The following is a 22,516-nucleotide window of genomic DNA, read 5'->3' on the forward strand; positions in this document are numbered from 1 at the left end:
ACTAAACATTTTAAGACCCAAATAGCTACTTAGAAAAATCAGTTATGATACTGTTTGTACCCCATGCATAAGGGATACACTTGGAATGAAATAAAGAACACAAGGATGCTGAAGGATAAAGGGCTCATAGACCCTGAGATAAAGAATCCTGGGCCACTGCTGCATCTCACTAGTCTGGCCTTCAGCATGATTTCCAGCTCATGATGTGGCACAGCTCACTGCCATCCCCCAACTGCCTGCACCCAACTCGGAACTCTCACCTGTCCTGTGACAAGTAACAGTTAGTTTCACCCTCAGTTTAGTGATCATAGCCATTTTAATGCAAACACTTACATATTAAAACCACCAATAAGAGTATATCCTTCTACACTCCATGCCTAGATATCTTGAGAAAAGACATCAATGCTTGTTGAAGAAGAAGCCTGATCATATTTGGTGATTCACCACTTACAGCAAGCATGAGGGTTGTTCTAAAATCAGAGAAGAAAACTCACCCCCTCCTCTGAGGAATTTACTTAACTTATTTAAACAGCTAATTTGATATATTTTACCAAGTTTATATCTTGACCATCTCTGTAAGACTGATCATATACATGCTCAAGTGTTCATCTCAGCAAACTACCTCAAGGCCAAAAGCAAGCCACAAAAAAGCAGCCCCCTGTCCTACTGGGGTAACACAGAGATGAAGTTGCAGATTTAAAGTCCTCTGATGGACAAGAAACGATGCTGAGGTCACTTATTTCAAGTAGGTAAAGATTTAAATAAAGATTTCCCCATTTCTTACTGAGTCTGAAATATTATACTTTAAAATCAGCTAGAGATCAGGAAAAGAAAAGCTGTTTGCAGGCTTAAGACAATAATATGAATGAGGATGGCCATAAAAATAGTCATGGTTGCAGTGAATCATGCTGAGAAGCATGTGCTCAGCACTGAATTAAATACCGTATGTATTTCTTACACACAACCCCCCTTAAAGGACATACTCCTCTCCTCCTTTACGTATCAGGAAACCTATTTGTTGATAAGAAGTCATGTTCCCCAGGGAACACACCTGACAAACAGGAAAGCTAGGACTTAAACCTGGTCTGGATCTAAAGCTCAACTCTTTCCTATTATCTACCACTGGTTTGTCTGCTTTAAAGGAAATGTTCATTCAATCACTAAAGCTATCTTTCCTCTTTCTACCATTATCAATTAAAAAATAAAAACATCAAAATGTACAAGAATTGAAAAACGATAAAAACGGATGAGTCTATAGGATCCGGTAATGGTGTTGAATACTCATACGTGATAACATAAAAGTATCAGTATTCTTCAAAGAAAGTCATTTCAAGCTAATAGTCATCCAAAAGACAAAACAAATTCCTCTATGTTTAACCTTCATCTTTTAAGAAAAAATTTATACACAGTAGACATTTAAAAATTATTATAAAAGAATTCAGAAATTCAATGTTCTATCATAAGGTCAATTAAAAGTGGAATTCATACTAATGAAATGAAAGTGATCTCCCTGACCTCTGAGATCATATGATCAAAAGAATCAGGTTGCAAATGACATCAGTCAATATTCTAAAGGAAGATGAATCCTGCTCTATTCTGTTCTTTGTGACACCCAGCAGAACTGCTTTTCTACCTAACCAATGATGTGTGGATTCCAAGTTAATCCTTTTATTAATTTAATTTTCCTGACTGATACTGCTCAAGAACAACATCAAAGGTTTTTTTTTTTAAAGAGAACAAACTACTGTACCTTTTCATCTTCTCAATTGCATGTATATTTGCCTGTTTTTCATTTAAAAATTCTGCCATTCACTGCCTGTTTTCCCTTATGGCAACTAATAGTGGTGTCAGGTCATTCTGTAAACAGCAAAAACAGTGTATAATGTACAAAATGACATATTTCAAAACTGAAAGTAAAAACTTGTAAGTCTCTGAACATAAACATGTCATGTAAAGTAAATAAAAAGTAGCCTTTTCCTCCTCACCCCTCTGTGCTCCTACTCTAAAACATTCCTCCTTGACCACTTCAAAAGATTCACTGTGAAGTCATTCTCTACAACTCACTTCAAGCACTTACTGGTTCCAAGAACTTCTGCTTCTGCCAGGCCGTCTGTCGTCCCCTTACTGCTCCGTGACTGTGCTCAGCGCTCTCAGCGCTGCTCCACAGGGAACCATGTAACTGCTGAGTCAAGTGCAGCTTTAAGGAGCCACGCGGAGGAGAAAGATATCACGCTGTCTTCAGTGAGCATAACCTATCCAGCTATGACCACGACCAACCTTATCAGGTTTACAGACATTCTAATGGGAATATGATCATTTGCATATTCATGAAAAGAAAAAGTTTGTTTTAAAAATCAACTTATAAGTTCTAATTTGAAAGATTCAATCCCATGCTTGAGATTATTATATAATATGAAATAGATTATAAATCAATACAGACTGCCTTTAAAATCTCAAAATCATTATCAAAATATACTATAAGACAGGAATTGTCAAGTCAAATGCTTACAGAGGCAAAGTAGGGGACCCGTGTTAAGTGAAGGTCCCAGGTGAGGACAGTAAAGTGGAGACCACACACCCCACTGACAAGGGGTTGCCTCTGCACAGCAGACCACACTGGGCACTAGAATTGTTCCTTTAGGAGAAGTCTGAAGTGTAGATTTCTGCACAAGTCTCCTAAATTTTAAACGTTGACTCGATGTGTGGAGGCCAACTGAACATATCCAGGGGCCATGTTTCGTCTATAGCCCACTCGTGTTTTTATGTTTGCTGTGCTTCCAAACAGTTGGGTATAAAAGCAAATATTTGGATGTAAAACCTTTCCTTTCTTTAGTATCGTATGTCCTACAAAAAAAAATAATAAAATAAAAATAAAACTGGGCCCCAACATGTCATAAAAAGTGCTATTAAGACTCATAATACCCACTTTAAGAATTTTTCCTATGCCTACTCAGACTACAGTCTGTATCTCAATCTCCCTTATTGTTAATCATATGGATCTTTAGTTCATAAGATGGCTGAAACTACACTATTAAAACAATTCCCTTCTGTTAGTAACTTCCTGGGTTTTGATGTTTAAAACTGCCATCTTGCATGGTACAGTCATATAGAATGGAATACTACTCAGCCATAAAAACAATGAAATCATGCCATTTGCAACAACATCGATGGGCCCAGAGATTATCATACTGAATGAGGTAAGTTGGAAAGACAAATCTGAGGTGATATCACTTAATATGTGGACTCTAAACTTTGACACCAATGAACTTATTTAAGAAACAGAAACAGACTCACAGATGTAGAAAACAAACTGATGGCTGCCAAATGGGAAAGGTGGTGGAGGAGGGATAAATTAGCAGTTTGGGATTAGCAAATACAAACTACTGCATATAAAATAGATAAATGACAAGGTCCCACTGTACAGTATAAGGCCTTGTATGCAACATCCTGTAGTAAACCAAAGTGGCCAATATGAAAATGTGTGTGTGTATGTATATGTGTGGTGTGTATATATATACACATATATATATATATATATAACTGAATCACCACTATAAAGCAGAAACTAACACAACTCTGTAAATCAAGTATACTGCAATTTAAAAAAAAAAAACCATTTTGATGATGCAGGTGCTCAGTGAATCTACCTGATATATTGCATGATTTGGTTACACAGCTTTAACCAGTGGAAGGGTCATGATTTATTATTATTGCAGTCAGGAAAACCCTGTTGGCCTAATGACTTGGATGGTAACAAAAGATGCAAAATCCTTAAAGGGCTCTACTTATTAAATCATTCACCATAAGCAAATTTCTAAGACTCTCTGAGTGCCACTGAATGATCAGTGATTGGAAGGAAAAAGGAGTTATTCTTCAAGCCCACAGATACTGCCAATAATACTCGTTTTAATTTGTCAAGCACAGAAGTAGAGACAGATAAAAGTCAAGTCAAGCTTATGTGCCTGGAAAGGAGAGCACTGAAGGAGGCAGCATCTGTCAAACTCCCACTCTTCTAGAGAGGTCTTCTTTTTGAGATCTGTGAATTTACACGTATTACACGTAGCCATTCAATAGCTCTTACCCAAGGGTTGTGTCAGAATCTCAAGGAAATCTTTCTAAATACCTGTGTCGAGGCCTTACTAGATTTCTTCAATCAAAATCTTCAGGGGAGAGCCTAGGCTTGTACATTTTTGTAAATGCTGCCAGGTGATTGTGGTTCACTGGCACGATTTTAGCTGAGAACTCGCACAGGAGACAACCGACCAGTTCGGACTCATCGCTTACCCACATGGCCAGTTCCTCCTCTCATTTGAGGAATTGCACAAAGAAAAGTGTGAGACGTGAAAGTCACTTAACAAAACTGCATTTCATTCTCCTGGGTATACAGCGGTAGAACAGGGACTAGTCAATTCAGAAGCAACTTGATTTCATTATCCATGCATTCCTTACTTCCCATCAAGACATCCTAGATTTGAAAGCCAAGTCTAGGCTCTAATCTAAGTGGCTGTTTCTGCCAGAATAGGACACTGGTCAGTTCATTATATGTTCTTCTCTCTTATTTCCCACTTACTCACCCCCTGTTCACCACCAGTGTGATTTCCTTAGAGTCCCCATAAAAATGATGTCTCGGCAAGTGTACAGTTCACTCACACTCTTTCCCAAGATGACAGTGTTTCTCCCCGACAAGTGAAGAGCAGCTTGCCCAACAACTACATCAACAGAAGGAAAACAAAAACCTCCTCTTGCTACTTCCCAATTGCCCAATTTCCAAACTACCCTGCGTATTTCAACTGCTCAATCCATAGTCTGTTTCCTTTAATTTCCTCTTAAGCCTTGGGCAATGAGACAGAAATCATTTTTAGATAAAATTTTTTTAATAAAACAGAAACTTATCGATAGCAGCAAAAAGTTGGTTATACTGTCAGATGTTTTTGTTTCGCTTCAGTGTTAAGACAAAGTCTATTTCCAAGGCAAGTTTTGCTTTCTGATTTTTACACCAATCAGAAAAAAATGTGAGTGGGTAAAAACTGAAATTTTTTACCTGCGACAAATGCAATATTTGCACGAATATCTGCCATAAATAAATAAAAGAAAGCTGCAACTTCTAATGCTTCTTTGGAAATCTCATTATTTAAAGTGAAATCTTAGACAGTTAAGTTCTTTCCAAATATTTTCACTCAGGAAGTGCCTGAGCCTCCAATACGTAAAACTGCACCTACTATGTCAGCAGAGGGCATTCCTGGCAGGGCTGCAGTGCCAGGAGGTAATGGATGTCCCAGAGCAAAAGCAGGCAGACCAGCTTTGCCATCACCTGCTGCCCACACACAGCCACAGCCCCGCTGAGGAGCTACACCAGGCTGAGCATGGAAGACCCCAAGGTGTACATGGTGGGCCATGTGGCCACCAGCACCAGTGAATGCCCCTGCTGGTTGTCAAACATGACCTGACCTCACTTGTCCTGATCCTATTACCGGGGGTCCTGGGGTGCTCAGGGCCTGTGGCCTGCTGCCTCCCTTGCCCAAGTGCACTCACCCAGCTCCCCTGCTGCATACTGGGTCTTCCTCCTCCCACCCATCCCCAGTAGCCACCCTGCCTCTGAAGGCAGGCAGCCCACATCATCACTTCACTCCCCCAAGGCCTTCCTCTTTTGTGGGCTCTGAACCTATCACTCACTCCCAAGCACTTCCTAATGGGGAGTTGTTCCTTCCAGGGTAGCAGAGGGGCTGGGAGACAGAGCTCTGCCTTTTCTGTGGGCATCACCTTTCTCTAGCCCCTGGCCTTGGCTTTGGCTTTGTTTCCATGGTAATAGGGCCTGATGTAGTCTATTCAGTACATTTATTAGAAGTAAAACACCTGTGGCTAAAAAAGAACCTGTATTTCAAATATTTTGTAAAGAAAGCGAGTGGAGCTATACCTGGTTTTTCACGTCCATGTCCGCGGCATGGGATAGAAGCTTCGCCGCAATACACGTTGTGTTGAGGATGCCACATAGTGGAGTGCAGTGTTGCCAAGTACATCTGCGGCGTTGACGTTTGCTCCACTTTTAAGGAGGATGTCCACGCACTCCTCCACCTCGCACTATACAGCCTGTCGGTATCATGCCAAGAAACAGACTGTAAGTGCTAGGAATTCCAAGTCAACATGTCACAAGTCCCACCCGTTCATTATACTTACTTAAATCAGATCAATTGAGTTTTGATTTAAGTCATTACATGGAATCCATCTCACGTGGGCACGGCTGGCGGCTACACACCTTGATCAGCGCCGTCCTTTTCTTCCTGTCCTGAGTGTTCACCTGGCATCCTCGCTCCAGGAGAGTTACCACGCCTCCGTGGCCATTGGCACAGGCCAAATGGAGGGCAGTCCTATGAACGGGAGAGGACTTTTTAGGACATTAGAGCGTACTAGTTCAAACATACCATTACTCATGTCATTGGAAACATTCAATAGCATGCTCTTCCTACCCCTTTAAAAGAAATACTCAGTTTTCTTATGCAGAAAGAATACGATTTAGAAGCTGTTACTACTCACCACATTAAAGGAAAAGCAACTTGTTTGGATAGTAAGCATGACCTTGAGATTCAGCTCAACTTGGGCCAGACTTCTACTTTAACTGTCACTTACTAGCTGTCATTTACTTAGCCTTTCTGTGCCTCAATTTCCTCATCAACCAAACAGGGATGAAGTAGGAGTTATCTCATAGGACACCGCTGTGAGGCTTCAATGAAAATCTATGCAGTGTTTAGAACAGCTCCTTGCACAAGTAACAGCTCAGCTGCTGTTAGACAATATAATTATGACTCTCACTCCTATTTTACAAAGACAACATTTCAATGAAGTAAAATGATACCATACCTACTTTGCTGCTGTAAGAATTAGAGAGAACACTGGACTTCAATGATTCTAAGATGCTCATGTTCTCACAGTTTTAACATCTCTGGCATGGGAAGGCAATTTAAAATTCATCATGTCTTACAACCATAATTGGTAGAATTTTAAAAAAAACTTTCTCATTTTTCCTGTTGGTCTAATTATTGAAATGTCTTTTTGTGTCCGGTTGCATTTTTATTGTTGTGGAAGTATAGTTGATGTATAACATGATGACAGAAATTACAGGTGTACAATACAGTGATTCGCAATTTTTCAAAGTTATACTCTATTTTGAGTTATTATCAAATAGTAGCTATATTCCCCGTGTTGTACAATATATCTTGGTAGCTTATTTTAAACCTAACAGTTTATGCCTCTAAGTTCCCTACACCTATACTGCCCCTCCCTGCTTCCCTCTTCCCACTGTGAACTAGTTTGTTCTCTATACCTGGGAGTTGGCAGCACTTAAAAAACTTCCTTATTGGGACATAAAATAGTGGGGCATCTTACAACCTATGGTGCCTTCCAGTAAGTGCAATAATGGTCTATACCACAGGTCTACTGCAGTTCTTGTCACACGGGTGGCATTTAAATCAACTTTAGATATTAAAAACATGATAGGCAATATTGTAAATCAACTAGACTTCAGTTTGAAAAATCATAAAATAAAAGCATTATGAGGAAAGAGAACTCAAATAACAAAACAAGAATTTTTGAAAATGGAACTCTTACTCTGATTTTCAAGAAACTTTAAGCCAAAGGAAATTCAGGTCAGCTGAATCAGGATGGCTCCTTTTATTCAATATTTAGATTTGTACATTGTATGAAAGCAAAATTTCCAATGATAAATATCGAAATTATATACTACTCTAAATGTTCAAAGGGGCAGGTAAACGTTAGCTTTTACAGTTTCCTACCTTCAGACACACTTTTTTTTGAAAGAAGGGAGGAAAAGCTTAAACCAAAATGAAGTCTTAATATTTCAGTTTTAAAGTTCTCATCTTGCTCAGAAGAAGCAACATGGAGTTTTTAAGGAGGAAAGGGTTCTGAAAGACAGATGAAGAATATGTCTCTTACATCATAGTATTCAGGTTACAGTTGAGGAATAAATGGATTGAAAGAATTAATAAGTATCTTGGAGAGTTCAATCTCTTTTAAGAAATCTTTTATAAAGGAAAGCAATACTTTTGCAATAGGAACACTCACTGACATTGCTACTTTTGACTTTCTTGTCATAAGGACATACCTAAAGTTTTACAAATTTTTGCAACAATAATAATCATTTATATTTGCTATTTTTAATTTCCATAAGAATGTAAAGTAAAATGATTACTCTATAATCATTTACATATGATATGCAATAAAGCTACATATATTCCAAAACATAGGCATATAATATATTTCCAGTAAAATCTACAAGCACAGATAAAAAGATTCCCTTTACTTCTGAAGAGGCTAGAAGTTGTCTCAAGATTCAAATCCTCAAAAAAAAATTTAAAATAGAAAGTTAGAAATTATTTTTATCTGTGCAAGATTCATATTCTTGCTCTTTCCCAGGAGTATTTCATTCATAATAAATATTTATTAGAAGTTTTCTACTGCTTCATTGTAGAAATTAATTTTACTAAAAGGAAAATCTTCACAAAGAATGCAAATGCCCAGAACTATATTTTTATCACACTTGTGTACCTATTTTTGGCTAAGAGACCATAGCCCTCTTCTGTTTATATATAACAAAATTGATTTTTTTTGTTTTTCAGTGATCTTCAAAAGGTCATCTCTGCAAGTGAACATACATCTAGTATCCATGCCACCTTCCATGGTCAAAGATTGCTGCATACCAAATGCACTGCAACTGATTTCAAAAATCTTTTGAGTTTTCCTTTATACATTGCTGTTTTAGGTAGTCCTTGAGAAAAATAAGTTGTAAGTTATTTATCTCTAATTTACCTCTATTTATCTCTCATTCATACAAATAGCATTCATGTGTAAAGGAAATATATATTTTTTAATGTAGTACTTATCAGCAAATTATCTCTTTGAAAACTCAAAATCAACTAAAACTTGAATCAGCAGTAAAAGTACCACTGCTCTTCATCTTGATGAATTTTGTGAAGGAAAAATGATATTTCATTTCTTTTAACTTAAATTCCTTTTCTGAACAGAGATATTAGATATTTTCCCTATTATCTATTGGTCACTTATAGATATGAAAAAAAAAGTACTTTGCCCAATTTCAAATTAGAGGCTTTTTTTGCTTGTTGCTTTCAAAGACTTGTCAGTAAAAATGAAGATTTTGTCTGACACAAATACACTGTACATCTTTTAAAACCACATTGTTTTTTCTCTTGTTAATCTTATTTTCTGATCTACAGGGTTTTGTTTTGTTTTGTTTTTATGTTGTTCAATCAACCTCCAGAATTCTTGCTTTTGAAGTCCTTCTTAGGAATGTCTTTGTCAGCATAAAAAATGTATAGATAGGAATTTATGTTTTCTTCTGGTACTTTGCTAACTCTGTATATTTAAAAATGTTAATCTATACATCTGACACTTATGTTTGTGAGATAAAAATCTAGCTACTTTTCTCTAAATAGATTATTTCTCCACCATTCATTAATAACTTCTCTTTTCCTTACATGAAATTTCATCAGTAACAAATTCCAAAGTCTTACATAGACTTGGGTGTTTGGGCATGTTCCATTCCATTAACTTATCTGTTTTTTCAACTGTTGGTAAATCAGTAATTTGTGGAAATTTACAGCACACTTTGATATCTAGAAGGCCAAAGCTTTGTCTTTGTCTACTACACAGAAATTTGAATTTCATCACAAGAATTCAAAACAGCATGTGTAACTCAAAATTTTTAAAAACTCTGATATGTTTACTTGGTTTATGGAAAACTGAATAAATATGGGAAGACCACACATTTTAAGAAAATGAGTCCACCTATTCAAGAGCACAGCTGTCTCCCCACTTCAAAGTTGTCCTCTATGGTCCTTCAGTAAAGAACGCATGTACAAACGTGTACACTGATATAAAACAGATCTTGAATTTGAGACCAAGAAGTTTTATCCCAGAGGCTCATCTATCATGGGAGTTATTTTTCTCATTACACACTTTTCTGTATATAAAAGTGTACATTCAAAATAAGATGCCATTTTATGTTTATGTTGAATTTGGTTTCTATTATTACTGACATGCAGTTAAATCACTGAAAAACTGTCAGGAAAGTGCTCTCTAAGGGAAGTTATGAGTGGGTCCAAAACCAGTTCAAGCTTTAGCCGCCTATAAAGTTTGCTGGGCACTGGACCCCATGCTGGTTTCCAGGAGCCTCAGAGGGAAACTGACAGCTGGGCCCGGCCCCCAGCCCCTCTCAGACACACCCCGCCCTGTCCCTCCACCCCTGTGACCTGTTCTTCCTATCAGGCTCATCCAGGCCATTCTGCCTAAGGAACAGTACACGCTGGACCTTCCTGACATCTCCAACAAAGGCAGCTTTGTGGAATTTTTTAAGTCTCTCCTGCGGATGTGGTATCCAGGCTGTGAGTTCCTGCGGTCTCTCTGAGGGTTGATGGTACAGCCCATGGGTGACTCACAGTTCTCATGGCAAAAGCAAAATAATCTGCTCATCATTTCTACGAATAGGCTTTCCACCACCACTGGGGTCTGGCTGGGAAGCTGTGTCCATTGGACTCTATCCGTACACAGTTACCGCAGCCTAGCAACGCCGCTCCAGTGCCCATGCTCCTCGGAACCCCGACCCACTGCCCATGCGCACAGAGGCCCTGAGGCCCAGCACGCCCCGCCCACATGTGCCAGCCCCAGGCGTCTCAAATCTCTGCCACTGCTTCTGGGCCACACTGCATTCCTTTCAAATGTTGCTGCTAGTTGGCTGGGTGGTTCAGGACATTTGCAGAATTTAGACTCACCCGAGAAAGACGTGTTGGCATGTGACTGGCCGTAGAGTGGCGTGGAGCTTCAGGATGCTGAAGGCCTCGTCCCCCAGAGAGCTCCCCCCGAGAACTCTTTCAACCTCCTTACCCTTCAGTTTATTCCCATTGTTGACTGAAATAAAGTCACACAATGTGAGAGTGTGGGTTAAGTTATATTGGCGGCAAAATGAAAGCTCTGAGAAACTCTTCCAAAGAGGCAAAGGGAAAACTCAGTGTCATACAGGATTTCAGTGAAGAGGGGCACATGCAGTCAAGCACAAACTTAGGCAGAGGCTGCTGCTAGTCATGAGGAGCAGATGTCACTGTCAATGATTTTCATACTTTTCTAGATATGAGGAGATGCAAGACTTTGGGTCATAAAATCTTCTCCTGAAAATACCTAACTATCTGAAGGCCTGTTCAGCCAGTTTTCCGAGAGCACAGAGTGCCTCACTCTTGACCTCTGTCCTGAACTCCTCTCACGGAGTGTTGGAGGTGAGCGGTGGCAGCAGCTCATGATTGAATCCAAGCAGAATTAGGTGGCGAGTGCCAACCTGATCCAATCCTTGGAGGGGCAGATGGCAAGTGCCAGTTTTTAGTTAGCCCTTTCCACATGCCTCTGAGCCCCAGCCGCTCTCCATGGAATGTAGCAGATGCAAACAGCAGAAAGCTCTTTTCATGGTTTCAGAGATTGTGGCAATGTGTGTCATTCAGTGCAAACTTAAGAGAATCTGATGTACGTTCTCCAGATGAAATGAAAACGCATTTCCACGTGCCTGCTGACCCTTCCCTGTGGCTCAGCCTTATGTTTTCACATTTCCTTCACTTTTATTTTTTGCTTTGATTTTCCACCAAATACATCTTTCATCAATCCAAGATTTGTTTTGGAGCATGGGGTAACATTGGAGGACGTTTTAAAAACGATTATCCACTTGTCCCAAACAACCCATCTTTTCTCACCTGTACCACGTTAGCTTGCATTCAGTTCTCAGAGGTTTATTTCCATTTCTGGGTTTTCCATTCTGTTCCACTGAATGGTCTACTGCTTCTAGCATCAGTAGCACATGTCCAAAGTTCCCCTCCTTATTCTTCCTCTTCAGGATTCTCTTGGAAATGTTTACCTCTAAATTATTTGACACGAATTTTAACCATCACTATGTCCCCTTAAAAAGAATTCTTAGTTTAGTGAGACTTTTGATGGTAATTATGTTAAGAGAATTAACTTTCACTGAGAATCAGTCTCCTATAACAGTGTATCCAGGTACATGATATGTCTCTCAATTGGTCTTATTTTATGTCCTTCTTTAGCTTTTGGTGTCTTTTTTCCTTATGTAAATCCTGTATATTTCTTGATATATTTATATTTGGGTTTTTTCCATTTCTTTATTGTGATGGTATATTACATTTTCATTACAATTCATAAATGATCATTGGATATCTGTGGGTTTGTTTTATTTTCTTTTGCTTTTTATACCAGGAGTGAAGAAAATTTTTAAGCCGTAATTTTGTAATACAAGACAGAGGAGACAGTTTCTGGCAGTACTTAAGGAAAGCACAGACCGGTTGGTGTAGATTTCACCGATGTCATAACTGAAGAACAGTATGCAGATGAAAAAAAATCAAGTAAAATGCAAACATGGAAGGCAGAGGGGAACAAAGAGGATTGGGGAGAACGTCTGAAACTGAAGAACAATCCTAATGCTTCTGGCCAGGCCAAAGGAGAGTCCCGGAGCCTAAGTCACCCAATAAAGAAATCCCACTTCTTCCAGAAATGGGCTTGTACTGTACCCCTACTGTGCTAGTCAGTGGTTAGGAGCAGTTGTGAGAAACATGGTCATGGTACAAAGATGTGGATCCAGAAGGACAGTCGCTGGGGCGTACTAATGTGTCCTAAGTGGGCTCCCGGGTTTGCCCAGGACTAGGGGACTCTTGGGACACAGGACTATCAGTGATAAAATCAAGGCAGTCCTGGGGAAACTGGCATGGTTAGTTCCCCTCTCCCTAACACTGCAGGCCTGATCTGGGCATTTTCTTGCTGGCATACTCCACATCTCTGTGGCTCCTCTTAAGATCATTTCTGCTTATCACGGCAGCTTACAGCTGGAAAACGTTTTCACCCTCTTCCTACTTTGGCCATCTAGCCAGAGAAGACAGCATTTGTGATTCTGAGATTCCTTAGGCAGAATAGGGTATTTGTAACTTTTCTTGGTAGCTCTCAGACAATGAAACTCTCGGAGAATGCAAGTTAAAATTTCAGCTCTGTCCTGTTTTACTTCCATACTTCCCCATCGAATCCAGACTAACCCCTGTGTCGTGGACCCTCCAGCACTCTGAGAGCACAGAGCAGACCTACTTTGACCCTCCCACAAGGGCCTTTGCTTCCGAGAAAAGGCAAACGTTGGCACTGAACTTATTTCCTCAGGACTACAGTCAGCCCCCTGTGCATTTCCACCTTCAACAAAAATGGGTGAGCATCTCTGCTTCACAAAGTCTTAAGCCATTTTTATTTGCTCCAGAATCTGAGCCACACATAGGACCTCTTAGGTTTATAGGGGTTTGGTGCCAAGAAATTGTTACGACCATCCTCTTGGTGGCCAATTTTTTGTTCACCAGAAACAAATTGGGTGGCTCAGCCTCCAACCTGAGACCCAAGTGGGTTCTCATAGGGGAAGAAGGTAGGCAAGAGCTTAGCATCACTCTTTAGAACCTTGCATGGGGGGAACTCAAGTGTTAGCAGAGTGAGGCATACCTACATCCACTTTGACTACTGAGGTCTTCCTTGTTTCATATTTATTTTCTTTCTCATGTTTTCTATCTTTTTAATAGTAAATATAGGCTTTTGCATAGATATATAGTGTGATTTGTCCTAGTTAAATAATAAAATAGCTTTAAACATGCTTACAGAAATATGAGATCAATTAAATTTTATCTATTAGATTATAAACCATATAATTAATAAATATAAAATTCAATACTGGCCTACAGAAAAATAAGCATATTTTTGGAAAACAATATAGCGTTGAGAACTTGCTAATAGAAACTACCCAAATCAATGAGAGTTATATGAATTATTAAGTCATGGTTTGGGAAAAATCAATTAGTGATAAGAACTTAATGACACATCGCAACATACACACCAAAATAAACTTCCGATTAGCAAAAATGTTCAGGTTTTTAAAAGAAACCATTAAATATTTTAGAAGGAAATATGGATGAGTGGTATTATTTACAAGTGTTAGAAGATTTTTCAAGCATAAACAGTGGAAGTTATAAAACATCAATACCTTTGGCCACATAAAATTGGGACCAAGACCTTCAGTGTAAATGCAAACATACAAAAGGCATTCACATGCACACTTAATAAAACATTCTTACTTGTTTACAATAAAGGAACTAAACTTTTTTTTAACGATCAAAGGATACCCTCAGTTCACAAATTAACTGTCAGTACCAGAAGCTTTCTATTCTTACTTGATAGGAATAGTGGTTCAACTTCATTATCGTATTCAAGACATTTGCTCTTTGGTTCTGTGAGAATTTAACCCACTGGGATCTTGTTATTCTCACTACCTTACGGGACATCAAATGTACCCATTAGGCGGGGGATTCTATGCTGCTGCTATTGGTTGTATAGAAAATAGGAGGTAGTTAGAAAGTTCTGGGAAAAAAATTACTTTGCCACTTATAATTTATCTCAATCCTCTTAAAAAAAATCAGCATTACCCATTTAAAGAAATATTTCCCCCAAAGTTAAGCACAAATTCAAAATGTCACCTTGGCATCACATGTAATTTAGAACTGACTATATTAACATTGTTTTCTAACAATGACCAACAGCTTTGGTGGATAAATGAAATTTGTGGTTTGGGGTATTGACATGCATAGTAACAGCTCAATTTTAGAAAAGTTGTTTTTCTGTTTTGTTTTGTTTACAAAACCTAATCCACACAGACATTCTTTTTACCTTCTTTGAATTGCTCTAACAATTTTCTTCAAATTTTATATGAGAGGATTGGAGGAGATCTTATGACACTAAGAAGCAGCATGAACTTCAGAATCTCAATATGGAACAAGGACCAAAAAGCACACAGAACATGCGGGGCACAGGTAAGCACCTGCCCACCTGTCAATTTCCCAAACAGAAGGGAAAAAAATCACATTAAGTTTTGATGAATTTGGAAGTCAGCTTTCTTTGTACTGTCACAGTAGAAAACATTATCTTTCACCCAAATTTAAAATATAAAATGACAGACCTCTTGGCAGAGTTAACACTGACAACATGAGACTGCCCGGCGGTGCTGGGCTCCATCTCCCTAGGAACATTCTGCACCAGGCCCTGCTTGCTTGATTTACAAATTCATACCATCATTCAGTCACTTCAGGTTTTTGGTTATGGTTCATTTTGGTTTCCTTTTCAATAATCATTATTTCCAAATACTATAAAAACAGAACCTCTCTTTTCTTCTTTCTGAAAATCCTTTAGCAAACATCTGCTCCAATCCTCTACATTTTGCCTCTTCTTCCTCCATCTTCTCCCACCTCTATCTCTTTCATCACCTAGTTCAGAATTTCTACGTGAGTTATTCAGACATTACCGACATCTCCAGGTTACCAACAACTGCTCTTTAACAGGCCTTAGGACTGCGAAGGGGGGCGATGGGTTGATCAAAGATAAAATATATCTTGTGTGAAATCAATCCAGAATACCTGAAAGAATTTCCCATCTTGCAGGTCTTAAATTTATCACTTTAGCCACTTAACAAATCCTTCTGTGTAAAAGATGCTGTTAGCCTGGCACACAATCCTACTTGGCATATTATCTCCTAAGAAGGATAATACTAGAAGAAGGATGGGAAAATCACTACTAAACAACCCCTCCTGGGGTCTATGGGTCTCCAGTCTCCCTTCATGCACATGGCCAGGCCTCCAGCAGAGGGCTCTCAACAAGCAGTGCCCACCTGCCGAGTATCAGGGGGTTGAGTCCTGCTAACAAGTCTTCTGTTGCCAGCATCCTCAGTCACACAAAGGGGTGCCCCTGGCAGCTGATGGGAAACTGACACATTGTGCATTTACAGCAACTTTTACAGGACAACCTTGAAGCATTTCACTCTTTTCATCCCTTAACCATGTTTCCAAGTTGGATCAACTCAACTCCGCTTTACAGGCGCTAAACTTTATTTCCCCAGGTTTCAATGAGTTGAAACGAGCCAGGCTCATTTCAGGACACAGCAGTCATGTGCTCCTAGGCCCCAAGACATACCCTTCCACACTGCCTCCTGCTGCTGTCTTGAAGACAGTAGAAGAGAATTCTTGCAGGGGTAGGATGGCTGTCATTGGCACCCAAGTCCCCATGTCTCCCCAGATGGGGTTCAGACACTGGAGCAAGGCCATATCAACTGGCCACAAGCCTAGGCTCTGGGAGGAGCAACTTCTGTGTGTCTCTGGAGACCCAGCCACTGCCCAGTTTCCTCAGACAGATAGGGAGAAAGATGGGTAGGAGCAGCAGCATAAGTGAAGGAAGCGTGGCCCGTGGTCAGCAGGAGATCATGGAACAGCACAAATGACAGGGAATGGAAGGTACTTGAGCATTCATGCACTCATTCACTGGGCATCTGCTGAGCATTTTCTGTGTGTTAAGCTGCAAGAATGAAGAAGACAGTCCCTACCCTCTGGGGAGGAGTAGCCAAAGATTTTAAGAGAATTCCAACACATGAAGCTCAACTGTCAAGAAACCACAGTCACGAAGAAATTTATGTTACAGGGTTGATTTTTTTACAGCTCATCTGATCTGAACCTACTTTTAACTCATGGTCTTACAATGCAAGTAGATAAAAACAGACTCATGGGCATCTAAACATGCACTGCCCCATACACAAAATAGCTTCATGCTTGTGGAAAACCCACGAAGACCCTTGCGGAAGAAGGATGCATCAGCAGTGCACAGGGAAGGGAGGGCACGGAGCTAGTCTATACGATGCTCTGATGGTGGGTCTGCGTCACCGCACACTTGCCCAACTCCAGACGAAGGACGGCACTAAGGGCGACTCCCCAGGGAAACCAGTGGGCCTTGGATGATCAGGATGTGTCAGTGCATGTTCACCAATTACAACAGACATACCGCTCTGGAGAGGAAGGTGACAGAGGGAGAGGTCACACGTGCTGCAGCAGAGGGTGTGCAGGAAATCTGATCTCTACTCAACTTTACTGTAAACCAGAAACTTCTCTTTAAAAAGGTTAAAAAAAAAAACAAAGCAAAACAGAAAGCCCACTAGGTCACAGTGCTGACAGGTATCCTAGTCCAGTCCAGCTGCTGCAGCAAAGCACGAGAGACAGAGCGACTCTAACAGCAGCACCCACTTCTCACCGTCGAAGAGTCTGTGACATCCGAAGTTCAGACGTTGGCAGATCGGGTGTCTGGTGAGCGTGGCTTCCTGGTTCACAGACGGCCACCTTTCTGCCGAGTCCTCACGTGGAGGAGAGGACAAGGGAACTCACCGGGGTCTCTTCTAGAAAAGCACTAATCCCATCCATAAGACTTCACCCTCATGACTTAGTCACCTCTCATCCATCACACTGGGGTTAGTATTTCTTTTTCTTTTTAATGGACATTCTGGGAATTGAACCCAGGCCCTTGTGCATGCTAAGCATGTGCTCTACCACTGAGCTGTACCCTACTTCCTGTAAGTTAGCATTTCAACATATGTACTGAGGGGAGAGGGGACACGGTCAGTCTGTGGCAACAGGAATCCTGGGCATCCAACCAGCTGACTCACTCTGAGCCCTCTCTCCGCTCAGAGCCCTCTCCATGGCAGCGACCGAACCCCTGCTCTCCCGCCACCTGCCAAAGTGAGCCACTACACAGCTTGCCAGGCATTTGGGCCTCCATGCTCATCCTCTGGGGTCCAAGATTTAAAGCAGTCTCCACTTGGAAGCTCAAATGTCTTGATCTGCAAGCTTTACCTCCACACACTATTCTCAGATGACAGTTCAATGGGCCAAAATGCAAACCATCTGGGCATATGCCAAATTAGAGAGTTCCCATTCACCAGCTAGCCATTTCCTAATCTGTGCCAAACTCTCTGCATGAAAAGCTCATTTAAATCCTAAATCTCTTCTGTAAAGAGAGATCACTATCCCACTTTTACAGATAAAGCAGCCGAGGCTGAGGGAGGTTGAACGACTCACCTACAGTCAACTCGTTTGGAGTGATCCGAGGAGTCAGCCCTGTGGGCCATCCCAGGCCAACACTCAAGATGGTATCCACCACCTTTAAGAGTGCATAGGAGAGTAAGCAGTACCTTTGACATATTTCCCTGGTGTCCCTAAATGTCTCTAGAGCCCAGCTTTGATGAAGCAGGGTTTTCAAGAGCAAAAAGCAAACCCACTGCCCCTGTAGTAATCCTATAGCAAGCTGATCGCACTGCTGACAATGGCACCATCTAAAGCAAATTTCCTCAGATAGGTTTCTCCACAAAGCATTAAGTTCCAGTCATGAGAGAAACACATTGGCAACATGACTTGGCTTGGGGGAGAAGCAATGACCTTCCCTTGAGGGTTGCACTGAATTAGTGTCTCTTACAACACAAAATCCAAGCCCTCATAGGACCTTCCCAGTAAAGCCTTGTAGGCAGGTTTCTAACACTGGGGAAGACTTCCTGCTGACTCCTTCGGGCATGTTAATATTTCATCATTAACAGATATGTATTAAGTTCCTATCATTCATGAAAAGAATCAGATTTAAAAGAGAGGATTCCTTTTCATTAGTAGCTTACAGCCTGACTACACAGATAAAGACTCATAAAAGACACACCTGGACTTCAGCAGGTTTAATCTTCCTTAGGAACAACTGGACAGAGGAACGAACTCGGTCCTGGGCTTGAGCACAGATGGTGTCCGGATGGTGCCAGCAATATAGTTTGAGTGACCCAACGTATCATCCAGAAAGGAGAAGCTACCTTCCCACTCTTGCCTGAGTGGCCTGATCCACTCATTTTTCTCCCCCAAATGGAGTATAGTTCATTTATAATATCACATTCGTTACAGGTTCACAACAGTGATTCAGTGCTTTTATACATGATGCTCCATTTAAACGTATCATAAGATATTAGCTACATTCCCCGTGCTGTACATTCCATCGTTATATCTTATTTATACTTACTCGTTTACACGTCTTAGTCCCCTTCTATCGTGTACCTCTCCTGCCCTTTCAGTCACTGTTTAGAATTAAAGGTTCTAAAGCTTTAAAATGTAAATGTTTATGGAAAGGCAGTATGTACAGTCACTCATCTCCTTTACTGTTCTACCTTGAATTAGTCTATGGGGTCAGTTTCAACTGTCTAGCAGAGCCTGGAGGCTACAAAACACGGGTCAGCAAAGTATGTAGGTGAATCTGGGGCCTGGAGGATGACCTCTGAGCAGGCGGCTGACCTGGGTCTGCAGGGAGAACCCGGAGATGAAAACAAAAAGACTAACAGCACAGAGAGACTAACCTTGGTCTCCAGACACAACTACAACCATGTCCCAGAAAACTAAGAAACTGACCCTTCTCTCTGGCCACACAATAAGGAAAGGAAAAAAGAACCCTCTTCTCAGAGCAAATAAACAGAAATGACTTAGATAGCACGTGCGCTGCTACCGTCTGACACCGTCCAAGAACATCCTTCCTTTGCTTTTTCTGTAGGTCCTATGCACACAGCCATTGGTTTACTTCCTCTGACCTGTATTATGACCACTTTGCTTTCCTACAAAGCTGTCACAGAGGCTTGACACTTCATGAACAGTATGCTAGCTTCTATGGGTATATCACTAGTTTTAGGATTGAAATAATGATTATTGTATTCAAATCAGCATCACCAAGTCACATGCTAAGAGCTGTAGCCCTAGGGTGGGTCTTTGTTTTCCCATACAATCCTTCTCTGATATCTCATTAACGGTCAGCTGGATGACTCTTCACCTCCCTTCCACCAAGGATAGTTTTCATTTTGTGCCTGGGCAGAGTAAACCGACTGGCCTTGAGTGCACTCCGGGGACACTGACCCCCCAGAGCATGCTGGCAGCATCTGGGTTTGCCCAGGCCCCGTAGGGGAAGCGTGGCTCTGCCAGGTGTCACAGCTGATTTAATGAGAAGAAAGATGAAAACCAGCCAAGGGAACTGAAGCTTGACAGCCTCCCTTAGGGTCTGGCTAGTGAGAACCAGAGTAATATGGAGGAGACTGGAGGAGATCACCTCTGGTCCAAGATTCACAGGTGGTGTTTGTTCTGACCCCCGAGGTCCATCCCCAGAAATGCCCCCACCTGTGTGCAACACCACAGTGTGTGCTGAGAAAGGAGAGAGCTGAAGCTGGTCAGCTTCTGGGGTGGGATGAGGCTGAAGCCAAGGGCCTACAGGGTGGAGGGGGAGTCGGGAAGAAAAAGAAGAAAGGCAAAGATACATTTCCCTTTCCCAAGAGAAGTTTGCATAAGCTAAGATGTTCATAGGAAAAGCTCAGATGGTGGCAGATTTTTTGCTTCCAAGACAAGAAGGGGGATAAATGATCGTCCTGTCTTACTTAAAACTACAGCTTGATGGTCAAAAATCTTCCCAATCCTATGCTGCTTTGTCAAGCTTCTACAAGGACAGTCAACCCATTCAGCCTCTGTGTCCACATAGGAACAATAAAACACAGAAAGAATTTAATGACAAAGGCAACTGCAGGAGACTTTTGGAACAGACATCAGAACGTCTATTTCCTAGTCTGCAAGGCTTGTGGAATGCTTTATTTCATTTCTTCCTAGTATGAGAGCCCACTACCATGGCAACTCCCTGAGAACTGGGTGTCTCATGGGGCCAGGTGGGGCTGGCTTGAGAATCCTCCTCATTGGGGGCACAAAAGACCCTTTACTGAGACTCAGATCCTTTGCTGGTTCCCATTTCCATACATACGTGCTGAGGTACTTTGGAATGGTTTGGGGATTCAAGAGTGAGCATCATGCAAAAGAAGAAATTAAAAATGAAGAAATGAGGTCGCTCAGTGAAGCCTCTTCAACAAACCTGGATGAGAACTTTCTCCTGCTGACTTGTGACTTTTTGGCACAGGCGCTGTAACTGCTCTGCTACCTGCTCTGCGTATGTGAAGAAGTCCACACGAGGGGGACGAGGGGATTGATTACTCACAAAGTTCTGAGTTTAGTCAAGTCCAAGTTCCATACCGCAAGGACCTACCATTATCCATTTTGCTGATGGGGAAACTGACTCATGGTGAGATCACCTGATTATTAGTTAATTATGAGTTAAAAATGAGAAATGGCCTAGCATGGATCACAATCTACAGCTATGATAAACAAGGTCCTACTGTACAGCATAAGGAGCTATATTCAGTATCTTGTAATAACCTATAATAAAAAGGAACAGAAAAAAGAATATGTATATACATGTATAACTGAATCACTATGCTGGACACCAGAAACTAACACAACATTGTCAATCAACTACATTTCAATTAAAGAATTTTTTAAATTTTTATAAAAAATCCACAGCTATGGTCACATGCTGAAACATGGATGATCCTTGAGGATAACATGCTAAGTGGAATAAGGCAGTGGCAGAAGGACAAATAATGCATGACTCCCCTCATTCAAGGGACCTTGGGCCATCAGACTCACAGAAGTGAGAAAGAATGGCGGCGGCCAGGGGCCGGGAGGGGGAGGGAACAGGGGGCTACTATTCCGTGGGTCTAGACTTTCAGTTTGTCAAAAGGAGAAAATTTTAGAAATCTGCTATACAACCTGCCTCTAAGTTAACATCTGTACTCTACATGTGATTGTTGAGGGAAGATTTCATGTTAGGTGTTGTTTAATCACAGTTTTTAAAACCTATAGCCACGAGTGGCTTGGAACAGTTGTGTCTCTGACCCACCCTAGTGCTGCTGCAAAGAACACTTTGAAGACATATACTACAAAGGACACTACCTACAGCCACAGCTCCAGTAAGAAGAAATGACAAACATGGGCAAGAGACATGAACTGACATCACACCAACAAGGGCAAACAGATGGTCAACACGCAGATGAAAAGAATATCAACCCTGGCAGTCATTAGGGAAATACAAACTTAAACCCCAGTGAAAAGACAGCCCCCAGAATGGGAGAAAATATTTGGAATCATATGTCTGATAAGGGTCTAATATCTCAAATATATAAGGAACCATTACAACTCAACAATAAAAGGACAAACCAATTAAACCTGGGCAAAAGGCTTGAAGAGACATTTTTCCAAAGAAGATATGCAAATGGCCAATAAGCACACATGAGAAGACACTCAAATCAACAGTCATCAGGGAAATCAAAAATCAAAACCACAATGAAAGAACCACTTCACTTCTAGCAATGATGACTAGAAGCAGTAAGACAGAGAATAACAAGTGCTGACAAAGATGTAGAGAAACTGGAGCCCTCACCCACTGCTGGTGGGAATGTAAACTGGTGCAGCTGCTTTGGAAAACAGTTTGGCGGTTCCTCAAAAGGCTAAACAGAATTACCCTGTGACCCAGCAATTCGACTCCTAGGAAAATACCCAAGAGAAGTGAAAACACACATATGCACAAAAATTTGTATGTAAATGTTGTCATAAATATTCACAGCAGGTCAAAGTGGAAACAACCCAAATTGGTAGTTGCCCAGAGCTGGGAAGAGGGATATATTTGGGAGTGATGGTAATGGGCTCTGGGTTCTTTTTGG

At 41.0% G+C, this 22,516-nt stretch overlaps 1 protein-coding gene across 12 annotated transcripts in view; it reads right to left on the reverse strand.

Annotated features, from left to right (window-relative positions):
* LOC106730256 (cyclin-dependent kinase inhibitor 1C-like) overlaps nt 1-22,516 on the reverse strand; it is a 45,265-nt gene that overhangs the window by 12,821 nt on the left and 9,928 nt on the right. For 4 of the 12 annotated variants that reach the window (XR_004324079.1, XR_004324077.1, XR_004324075.1 and 1 more), the window contains exons 3-5: nt 6,175-6,365; nt 5,915-6,087; nt 1,751-1,857 (exon numbers count right to left, since the gene is read on the reverse strand). Coding sequence is in view for 2 of the 12 variants with exons in the window: in XM_032491801.1 (XP_032347692.1) it covers nt 1,751-1,809 (59 nt within the window). In the remaining 10 variants the exon portion in view is untranslated. Of the gene's footprint in view, nt 1-1,750; nt 2,299-5,914; nt 6,088-6,174; nt 6,366-22,516 lie in introns of those variants that run through there. The other 8 variants (XR_004324073.1, XR_004324074.1, XM_032491800.1 and 5 more) reach the window with 6 other exon arrangements.

This window comes from Camelus ferus, chromosome 11 (assembly GCF_009834535.1).
Source record: "Camelus ferus isolate YT-003-E chromosome 11, BCGSAC_Cfer_1.0, whole genome shotgun sequence".
NCBI lineage: Eukaryota > Metazoa > Chordata > Mammalia > Artiodactyla > Camelidae > Camelus > Camelus ferus.